This window comes from Oryza brachyantha, chromosome 4 (genome assembly GCF_000231095.2).
Source record: "Oryza brachyantha chromosome 4, ObraRS2, whole genome shotgun sequence".
Taxonomy (NCBI): Eukaryota; Viridiplantae; Streptophyta; class Magnoliopsida; order Poales; family Poaceae; genus Oryza; species Oryza brachyantha.
The window spans coordinates 21,062,528-21,073,789 of record NC_023166.2 but is presented as its reverse complement, the minus strand read 5'-3'; the positions used below and the strand labels follow the sequence as shown (position 1 = coordinate 21,073,789).

At 43.2% G+C, this 11,262-nt stretch overlaps 2 protein-coding genes across 4 annotated transcripts; one reads left to right on the top strand and one right to left on the bottom strand.

Annotated features, from left to right (window-relative positions):
* Window positions 1-5,364, bottom strand: LOC102719949. 2 transcript variants are annotated; one of them, XM_040523298.1, is made up of 4 exons: window positions 1,306-1,607; window positions 985-1,214; window positions 684-886; window positions 1-445 (listed from the first exon to the last, which is right to left on the bottom strand). In XM_040523298.1, the coding sequence occupies exons 2-4, from the start codon at window positions 1,072-1,074 to the stop codon at window positions 187-189; spliced, it is 552 nt and encodes a 183-aa protein (XP_040379232.1). In that variant the 5' UTR covers window positions 1,075-1,214; window positions 1,306-1,607; the 3' UTR covers window positions 1-186. The 2 variants fall into 2 exon arrangements, with proteins under 2 accessions (XP_040379232.1, XP_015692307.1); XM_015836821.2 differs by lacking the exons at window positions 684-886; window positions 985-1,214; window positions 1,306-1,607 and adding exons at window positions 4,780-4,985; window positions 5,080-5,364.
* A 590-nt stretch (window positions 5,365-5,954) lies between these two features.
* On the top strand, window positions 5,955-11,262 carry LOC102719666 (HBS1-like protein). 2 transcript variants are annotated; one of them, XM_015836894.2, is made up of 12 exons: window positions 5,955-6,163; window positions 7,043-7,137; window positions 7,214-7,355; window positions 7,480-7,674; window positions 8,189-8,266; window positions 8,613-8,944; window positions 9,067-9,177; window positions 9,268-9,758; window positions 9,857-10,025; window positions 10,261-10,500; window positions 10,622-10,756; window positions 10,848-11,262. In XM_015836894.2, exons 2-12 carry the CDS (start codon window positions 7,135-7,137, stop codon window positions 10,974-10,976), a joined length of 2,025 nt encoding a protein of 674 aa, XP_015692380.1. In that variant the 5' UTR covers window positions 5,955-6,163; window positions 7,043-7,134; the 3' UTR covers window positions 10,977-11,262. The 2 variants fall into 2 exon arrangements, with proteins under 2 accessions (XP_015692380.1, XP_006653029.1); XM_006652966.3 differs by having other exon boundaries at window positions 7,039-7,137.

Below are 11,262 nucleotides of genomic sequence, written 5' to 3'. Positions count from 1 at the left end.
TGCAGGTCAAGATGTCCGATCAATTAGAAAACGTAGTACGCAGACACGCAGTTACAGATATATAGTAGACTGGGCAATGAGAATGCATCTACAAAGTAGAACAATCGAGGCATCAACGCGTCGCGGGTCAGACGGGGTGCAAACACCAAATGCATTCGGGAAACCAGAATCAGAATTACAATCTGTCTACATGCGGGTCATGCCGATGCCGCCGACGATGGGCGGGGGCACGTCGGCGGCGTGGCGGGCCTTGGCGAAGAAGAGGTAGTGGAGCTCGGCGAAGAGCGCGGTGAGGAAGGTGAAGGCGGCGCCGGCGGCGAAGACGCCCTTGCGCAGCATGGCGCACCGCAGCGGCCCCCTCATCACCAGCGTGCTGTACTTGGTGTGGTACGCGTTCCTGACCGACCCCGCCAGCAGGCACAGCTCCGCGATCACGAACGCGAACCTGTCAACGATCCACCGTCAAATTCATTAATCTCACGCAGGATGCAGAAATCAACTGAAATCAAGTCGCACTAATAGATCGATTGATTCGCCATCTAGAGGCAGGGGTACGCGACTGCAAGAAAACCTTAATTCCGAGGGCTTAATTGCAAACGGGATAGCTAACATTCAGGGAAGCGACAGCGAGCTGAGCTGCTGCTGTGCTGCATCGACGGGGAAAAGTGACGCTGATGAATTACCAGCAGGCGATGAAGCAGAAGCCGGAGAAGGCGCGCCACCGCCCCGGCGAGAGCGCGCGGCCGCAGCAGAAGCAGCGGGTGACCACCATGACGACGGCCTGGCCGGCGAGCAGCAGCAGCAGCGCCCCGATGCCGTACCCCGTCGACGCGTCGGAGCTGTACACGCAGTACGGCCGGCCGCTCGTGTCCTGGCCCAGCGTGGCCTGCGCCCAACGAACCAGCCCCCAACTCGTCAGACGACGACGACGACGAACCTTGTACGCGCGAATCAATCACAAGCAGGCTACAGGCTATAGCTCACCGTGCTCCGGCGCTTCTCGGCGCCGATGGCGAGGACGAAGGCGAGGGCGTCGAGGGCGAACACGACCACCACGATGATTATGGACGCCATGGAATTAACCTCGCGCAGTTAAACTTCAACTAAAAGAACTAATCTGTGGAGCGAGCACTCGAGCAGGTAGTCCAAGAAGAGATCGATCGATCGAGATCTATCTCTAGGTCGCTTTTTCCGAGAGGATTAGGACAGGCGAGCTAGAGGAAAGATGGGGAGTCAATTAGAGGAAAAGCAAAACAAAGCAGCAAAGGGGAGCAGATGAAGATGAGGTACTGTTGCACCACGTACACGTACACACGCAGCGCTGCTGCTTAGCTCTGGTGTGAGGTTGACAGGCGTGTCTCACTTCACTAACCCCGCCCAATTCGCGCGACTTTGGTGTTCCACTCCACCGGCGCGGCGCTCGCGCTGTGGTTTGACGCCTGGTCCCCGCCCGCCACCAAAATATTCGGCGTGCACCATTCGAACGGTAGCAATGGGAATGGGATTAGGAGTTTTTTTTCTTGTAACACTGTACTCGTGCTTTGTTACGGATAAATATGAATTATACATATACTTTAGTATTGTTTAGAACTTTATCTTTTAGAGATTAAAAAATAAAACTAATATATAGGACTACTTTAAAACAATATAATTGCTACTAGATGCCATAGATAGAATAATATAGATAGTGAAAAACGTATACTAGATACACTCGTACACCTATTACTATTACTATGAACACACATAGGCCCTTAGTAACCGATCCGTTATACAGTGAGAGTGATGATGTTAATATGATATAGCTCACTAACTACAAATGTATAGGATAGTTAACACTAAATATAATCAATTGTATTAAATATATAACTTTAGGATAATTTTATCGATCTCGGAAAATATACCAATTTTTTTGGTATTTTGAGGTACAAATATATAAAGATATACAATTTTACGTTACAAAGATGATACCTGGCAGCACTTTCTAAATAATGGTAAATTTTGCTTATAACTTCAGAAGAGCAAAATCAATGCTCACCACATGCACCTATGATACATAGAATAACTGACGGTAAAATATAAGCACCCATATCAAGTATATGACTTCACTTCGTATGCATATGCTCCATTATAAAAAAAGACTAATCAGTTTTCGCTTCGGATTTAGATATTATCATGTTCATATGCATTCGCAATTTGGCTTTAAAGCAAATATGAAATCTAATTCGGATTTTTTGCAAATTTGTTACCATTTTTTTAAGAATGTCACTCGAATAACAATTTTGATAGTGATTTTGTAATTTTTTTAGTGATATTTTTCTAATTACTATTCCAACCATCAAAATAACTTTCCTTTCAATGTCAGCGGGTAATTAATTTGTTTTGCGCCAAAGGTCAGTAAAGGCAACTCGGTGGTGGGGGAGGAATATTTTGTTTTACCTCCACCTGCAATAACCTTTGTTATTCCTAAGCGCGTAGCCGCAGTGCGTTCGAGTGTCACACCGTCAATCTAGCTAGCTAGCGAAGCAAGGTAGTTCCAACTACACACACAAGAAAAGAAAAAGAAAAGGCGGCGTAACCACTAACCAGATGCAAAGCTGAGCGCCCCTTTTGCTAAGGAGGGCAATTAACTAGTAGCGCTTTGCTTTCATCGGGCAATTAACTAGTAATGCTTGAGTTCATCGGCTCATTATAGGTTGGTTGACACCAGGGATAACATAATTAAAAAGTTCATCGCAAAAAAAACATAATTAAAAAGTAAGAGCAGCACAGGGACAGCTTAGCGCACCGGACAACCGAACATCCACCTCGTTTCAGCTTTTCTCACCGCGAAAAGAACGACCGTAGTGTTTGCCAATATACTTATTCCGTTCGAAGATATAACTACTTGTAGTTTCCTCAGCAAACACGACGACATAGAGAAAGTGTTTTCTTTTAGTCACTTTAGTAGTAAAAGTTTGAATGTCGAAGCTGTCTGGAATCCCTTATCAAGCTTCTCACTAGCTGAAAATGCATTGGTTTACGTGCATTGGGTATCAATTGCTCTAAAAACATTCATACCACGATATAAATTTTAAATCGCAGATATATTTATATTTTGAAACAGATGGCATACTCTGTTGTCCGGAATGTAATACATTGAGTGGGCCATCTCTGTAGCACCTTCAACTTACTGGCCCAAAAGAGAGTTCGTTGTTTTATATTGGGCTGAAAAACTCAGCCCGTTAACCCAGGACGCATCGAGGATATGGGCCGTCCCCTCTGTGTTGGCATCGATCTCGTCTTCCCCGAGACTCCCCTCAACCGTGCTCGTCCCGGGCGGCTGCCGGCCACATCCACTTCCCCGCACCCGCCGGGGAAGCGCGAGTTCTCCGTCGGAGGTGCTGTCGCCGGCATGACGGATGCTCTCTTGTCGGCTGGTACTGGTAAGCGTGCTGATCTCTATTTCTCTACCTCTGTTTTATATTATAAGTCTTTTTGGCCTTGACTAAATTTATTTATGAATGAATGTATATAATTTATATATATGTCTAGATTTATTAGCATCCATATAAATCTAGATAATGCTAGAAAGACTTACATGAGTGCATGCAACTTCAAGGCTCGCGCTGACCTCTACGGCTGCATTGTGTGCGTGTTGACAGTTCTTTTCAAGTTTAATGCATGCACCGTCTCCGCACCTCCTAGCACACCTCCTAGCAACTAGTATAATACTACCAGTACAAAATGCATCGAAGAGAGATCTTTTTTAGAAAAGGTACTCTTGTCGCAGCATTCCCCCAATTCTCATTTAGTTCGACTTTTACTACTGACAGCGATGCCTGCTAGCATTAACATAACTGATGTAGAATGTTTCTTTTATCTGCTGTGTGCAAAGCCACGTGGAACCTTGTTTTGATTATGTGTTAATGCTGAAACGCTTGTGTGGTGAAATTGGAAGACTATCACGTGGCAACATGCTACATCTGAACTATTGCTTGTCATGATACCGTTTTGTCGAAAATTTGTAAGTTTGGTTTCCAGACATTACCGATCATTGCCTTATAGATATTCAACTTTTCGCTTATACCAAAATTTGAAATTTAAACCATAAATTTGAAGTTGATTTTTTTAATACTTTTTAGCATAGTTTATTTTTTAATCATGACTTTTAAATCGTTAATAATATATATTATATATAAATTATTTTTTATTTGTAAATATATCATTTGACAATCACCCCATAAATTTCATTTGGTCATTGCATAATTGCACGGAATAAATCGAAACCTATCGGTATAACAACTGCCAGCACAGCCACTGTATACGCCTACATAGATGGTTTTATCCTATTACGTAAAATTTCGTCTCTCAATTGGGTATCTATTTTCCTAACATAGCCAAACGTAAATGTTCAGTTGGCTTGAAGCCTATCATCGCTATTCAATAACCCAAGTTGTACTAATAATTGGTCATTTTAATATAGGCTGCTCCCTTAAATTCCATAACACTTAAGTTTTGGAAAATATTAAAATTAAACTTTTAAAATTTTGACTACAAAGTCTTTTAAAATTTTTACTATTAAGACAAAATATATGTATATATTAATATTGAAAATGACTTCAATAAAACAATATATTTGTTGATATTTCTGAATATAATGTAATTATCCAAAACGTATTATAGAACCGGAGGGAGAACGGGACTGAAAGAACCTTAAATCCATAGGCTTCGTTGCAGACTCGCAGTATGTCACAGCAGATTAGCCTAGTAATTACTGAAGCAATGTACTGGAGTACTTACCAGCAGGCGATGAAGCAGAAACCGGAGAAGGCGCGCCACCGGCCCGGTGAGAGCGCGCGGCCGCAGCAGAAGCACCTCGTCGCCGCCATGGCCACCACCTGGCCGGCCAGCAGCAGCACCAGCGCCCCGGCGCCGTACCCCGTCGCCGCGTCGGAGCCGTACACGCAGTACGGCCGCCCGCCCTGATCCACGTTCACGTACGCTGCCTGCATCATCCAAACACCGTCCCCCTCCTCATCAGCAGATGATCATCGGCTTCGTCTTCTTCAAGACATCGACAGCCGAGCTTAGCTAGCTCACTATGTTGCGGCGCTTCTCGGCGCCGACGGCGAGGACGAAGGCGACGACGTCGAGGACGAACACAGCGGCCAAGATGATTATGGACGCCATGGATGTCGAATCGAGCAAGGATCAATTATCACATGGCTAGCTTCGAATGCTTCCGGAGGCTTTGTGGTGCAAGCAAGCTCGCGAGCTCACTTTCTTGTGGTTAATTTGGCAGCACAGAAAGAGGATTAGAACGAGAGAATCGAATAATAATCACTCTTGGATGTGTTGAGGTGATGCACCACAGCTACTGCTAGGCAGCTATCCGTGAGGTTGACATTTGGCAACGTGACATGTTTCACCTCGGCTCCCCGTTCCCGTGGCTTTGTAGCTGGAGAAAATTTGGAGAAACAATGAAGGATTTGAACTGATTTTTGTGAAAATATTGTAAAAGTTTATGTGATTCGAAGGGACCCTAAAAGTCCGCCTCTCGTGGTTGACTAGTGGGCCCCGCCATGATGGTCAAGTTAAGCCTGCAATATTCGGTGTTTCCATGATTGGATTGGGGCACTGGGATACAATCATGTATTCGCATCTTCGCTTTAAAAATATGAACATATTTTATCTTCCTTGTGGTCGAAGAATTGGATTCATTTGATTAAATTGTACTTGGATGATGCGGGGTGTTAGTAGCATGTAACAACAAAAAAAATAATAGAGCAACACAGTGACAGGCTGACAGCTGACCGGACAGCTGTCACCACACCAGGGAATATATCACTGGGCCTTATCTGGGCCGATCGTCTTGTCAATATAACACTGGGCCAAAATCTTTCGGACAACCTGCACGGTGGGCCCTGGGCTGTACTGGGACGGGCCGAAAAACCGAACACACATCGACCAAACGATGTAGAGGAGGACTGGAGGAGGAAGACGAAGACAGGGAAGGCATCGGAGAAGCTGCAGAGCTGACGACGAGAAGCATCGCTCCCCGTCTTCCCCGCTCGTCGCGGGCGCAATCCGGGAGGTTGGCGGCCGCGTCTGGGTTCGAGGAAGAGGCGGCGGTTCGGTGCTCTCGCCGCCCTTTCGGATCCTGCTCGTGCTCGGTTTGAATCAGGTAAGCAAGCTCTTCTCTTCTGGCTGTCTACGATTCGCTGCGTCGATCCTTGTGCGGAGCCTGGGTCTTTGATTTGCGGGGCTTGCCGGCGTCTGGAGCTTGCGGCTCGGAGGCGGTGGGGGAAAGGAGCGGCGTCGGAGTAGTTGGCTGGCGAGGTGAGGCTGGGGCCTCCCTGAGGCAACAGGGGGGGGGGGGGGGGGTGAGGGAGGGGAACTGCCCACCTTGACCTTGATCGAACGGCTAAGAACCCCTCTCGTAGATCAGACAAGTGCGAATGTGCGATCCGTGTCCTCTTCAAATAAGCCCCCGGTTTGGGTAGCAAACTCGTACACCCGTTTCATGCTGTAATACTTTTTAGCTATATTTAGAGATCAATATATTATTTGCATGTCCATTTAGATTTATTAACATTGATATGAATGCAACCAATGCTAGAAAGTCTTACGTTACATTGTGAAATGGAGGTAGTAGCATTCTGGGCACTGTGCTCTAGCAATCCTAAACTTTGCATGTGGCCCCGTGGTTTGAGTCGCTACCATTTGTGGCAATCCTTAAGTTTGCGATTCTGATTCACAAACTCACCCAATTTGGTTTCTTATCCATATTTCATGATTTGCACAGTAGCACCTTTTTTTTTGTTTGGTGGTGAATGGTATCTAGCAGGGCCTCGGGGAGTTTCTGGTGATTGATATATTTGCACCTTTACTCGTTTGATGTTGCCTGCCGGATGATGCTCAATGCAGTTCTATTGATCTATTGTATATATTGGTAGTTCATAGTTACGACTGATTGGCTCATATGACAATAGCATATATGTTTTGACTGTTAGAATGTTGCATCTGAATACTATGGTATGGCTTCTGGTTCATAATCAGGCAGAGCTTAGCATGTCTGACGTCAACCCAAACTCTGACAGTGCGTGTGGCCTGGTGGCATTTCCAGGGATAGTAAAGTTGACGATCTCATAAGAGATGGTGAGTTACTAGAGTACTGTACCTAACTTTTCCCCTTTAGTTTATTTCTGAATTAGATAACCAATCTGATATTCAGGAACCATCAAGAAATCCTGGACCATGGCAATGCACCATTTGCGAACACGGAAATGATGCAAGACATTCATCATGCGAGCAATGCGGTGTTCTTCGAGATTTCTCGCTGTATTTCAATAATGCCCTTGAAGTGGATGGCAGAGGTGTAGTGTATTCCCCTGTTGTTGCATTCCCTGATATGGCTGTTTTCTGTTGGCTTCTGGCTTTCATTAAATATAGTTCTATTGTCTAGCCTGCTAATTTGTTTGTCTCTATCATGACATCCAGTTAAACGGAGAGGCATGCATTCTACGGTATCTGTACTGGCAAGAACTCTTTTCTCACCATCCAGTGCAAAGTCAAAAGATGTTGTTTTCTCTGGTGGCTTTAAAGTTAGCAGAACTGCAACAGGAAATACACAAGCTACGTTGGATGCTCTTCATAGGACATATATGACCCGTAAAGAACGTCGCATTAACATAGGTACACTACACGTCTACATCAAGCAAGTGCTTTTGGTAATTTATTTTGTTCAATTGATGGCATCATCAAATTCTTGTAGTTATATATACTCTTCTAGGTTCATAAATTAGATATTTAATGTTCCATGATTCTATCTACCTTAGTCATTTGCATAGCTTAACTCTCAAATATTTTGTTGTGCATCTTGTGCGACTAGCATTTTGGTTGTAAAATTGTCCTATTTCAAAACCAAGTAACCGATTTATGTTCTGGCCTACAAGCTTAAGCGAGCCTTCCATGGTCTTTCCACAAACAAACTGAAGCACTAAGCTTTGAAAATTGAAATATGAGGATGCCATTAATGATGTAAAATTTGACCAACTCATAATTTGGGTTTTATAATGTAAGCATTCAGTTGATACGTGTTTTTTTCAATATGAGGTCCATATATTGTACTTATATTTATGTTCATTTATTTGATTAGGTTTCCTGATAGGGTAATCTGTAATATAACTGCATATCTTCATGTTCACAGTGCCTTTCAAGTTTGATACACCATCTCCTGATGACATGGTTGCTACAGGACTAAAATCATCAAGAAGTATTAGAAAAGGTACTATTATCTCTGCATTCCTCCACCCCCATGTAGTTGGACACTTAGACTACTGAAAAAGATGCATCTCAACAACTTAACACTAACATCTATGTGGAACCTTCTAATTTGTGTGTGAGGCTCTGTGGAACTTTTCAGTTAATTAATTTCGATTTAGAGTTTATGCTGAATGGGTTAGTCTGGTCAAATAGAGAACTACAGTGTGCCAACACGCTATAGAACATTTGAACGGTTCCATGTTAAGTTAAGATATCTTCAAAATATATGTGGTTGCTTTGGACACTCAATATTTTTTTGTTGTTGTGTATTGCATGATATAGATACTTATTGACTTGATTCATATCAGTTGACACAGATGCTCCATGCATTGATGTCCATATTGCTGAAAAGAAGGTGATGGATAATGATAGTTTTATTATAACCGAGAAGGATACAACTGCAGACCTGAATTCGCTTGTAAAGTCGAATGGATTTGGTGAAAGTAAGAATGTTTCTGTTGATAGTGAAAATAAAACACTTATTTTGGACCATGAGCTACAGCAGTTGAGTTTGGAGAGGAAGCTGCAAAAAAGTAAACCCAAGATTAAAAAGCCAGTATCTTTATCACTGTACAAGCCAGAACCATGGATGCTCCAACATGAAGATGAAGATATACCTACACAATTAAATATTTCTATTGTAAGCGACTGCATATCTATATACACACACCATATTTGATCTATCCATCATTTTGCATGTTGTTTCTTTGCCTTCTATCTGCCTATCTTTATGAATAATAATCCAGACCAGAATCATGCTAGGTTGGTCATGTCGATTCTGGGAAATCAACTCTATGTGGTCGTTTGTTACATTCGCTGGGGAAGATTTCAAAAAAGCAAATGCATAAATATGAGAAGGAAGCTAAAGAAAAGGTTTTTTTTAAATTATTGTTCCTGGTGTATCTCAGCATGTGCTTTTTATGTATCTATGAAGCTGTTTATATTTAACTTTTCTTCTTCCAGGGGAAAGGATCATTTGCATATGCTTGGGCAATGGATGAGAGTGCTGATGAAAGGGAGCGTGGAATTACAATGACTGTCGGTGTTGCATACTTTGACACTAAAAATTACCATGTTGTTTTGCTGGACGCCCCCGGTCACAAAGATTTTGTTCCTAATATGATATCTGGAGCAACACAGTCTGATGCAGCTGTCCTAGTTATTGATGCTTCTATAGGATCATTTGAAGCGGGTATGGGCGTCAATGGGATTGGACAGACAAAGGAGCACTCACAGCTTATTAGAAGCTTTGGTGTGGATAATTTGATAGTTGCTGTTAACAAGATGGATTCAGTGGGATATTCAAAAGAGCGATTTAATTTTATCAAATCACAGCTTGGTACTTTTCTGCGGTCATGTGGTTATAAAGATTCAGCAATTGCCTGGGTTCCAATGAGTGCAATGGAAAATGAAAACCTGATGGCAGCAGCGTCAGATACTCGTCTATCATCATGGTAATAATTGATATTCCCTATGGTAAACCTGCATATTCCTTGCCCTTAAAACCTGGTAGCTGTTCTTATTCGTCAACATAATTGATGCATGGTGTCAGGTATGATGGAAATTGCCTTCTGAAAGCCATTGACACATTACCGCCTCCTTATCGTGACATTTCAAAGCCACTACGCCTTCCAATTTGTGATGTCATTTCATCACATACATTGGGGCAAGTTGCAATTGGTGGTAAACTAGAGGTTGGAGCAATCCAAAGTGGTTCTAAGGTTATCACCCTGATGTTATTCTAAGCATACTATAATGCATTTGTTTTTATCTACAATATTGCCTCGGTGTGGGAGATTTCTGTATGGTTGAACATTTCTTATTGTGTAGTTATATGCTTTCATTGTCCTAGCAGATTTCCTTCTAAACAATGATGTGCTAAACGGTTGCATTACCATGTTTTTTTCCTGCAATATGTTCAATTAGTATATTGATTTCATAGTACTCTTGTATCAGGTCCTCGTCATGCCTTCCGCTGAGTTAGCTGTGGTAAAAACTATCGAGCGGAATTCCTATGGTTGCAATTTAGCAAGAGCTGGGGACAATGTTGCTATTGGTTTGCAAGGGATCGACCCTAGCCATGTCATTTCTGGAGGAGTCATTTGCCATCCAGATTACCCGGTTTCCGTGGCTTCTTGTTTGGAGCTGAAAATACTGGTTCTAGATATCACTGTACCAATACTGGTTGGGCTGCAGGTTAGTAAGCAGCACAGAGGGACATGGTCCTGGATAGCATTTCTTTAACTGTACAACTTTGGTTACCTTCTTGTAAGAGAACTTCAGGCTTCACCTTACATGGTCGCTACCCATGTTTCAGTTTGAGCTCCACATTCATCACGCGAAGATGTCTGCATGCATGGTGAAAATAGTGTCGTTGCTGGAGCAGAAGACCGGCAAGGCCTCAAAGAAGAGACCGCGGTTTCTCACCTCGAGACAGACTGCTGTAATCGAAGTAAGCTAACAGCAGATGGATCGAATAATTGTTGCTGCTAGTAGCAGCATGTTTTGTGACTTTTGTAATGCTGCTTCGTGTTGTCTTTCAGGTGAAGCTGGAGAAAGAGGTTTGCGTGGAAGAATTTTCAAACCTGAAAGCTCTGGGCCGAGTTTTCCTACGATCGCAAGGAAACACCATCGCGGTGGGCATTGTGAGCCGAGTCCGGGAACAGGCTTAGGTTCCAGCTGTTAAACAAACATAATGTGTACAAGCTGTATTATCTCTGGTAGATCGTTCAGTACCACGATAGTGAGAGCGCTAGTTATTCACATCGAGGTAAAAAGGGTCTGGTCATGAAACAGTAACAGAACATCACCGTACTAACTTGGAGCTAACTTGGAGGTTCAATTGTGTCAGCTAGAATATCCTGCACGTACTCACTTAGCTAGACCGAAAGTTTGAAACAGATTGTTGGGTAGGCTATTATTACGGATTATCTAGAGGAATTTAAATATAAATTAAAT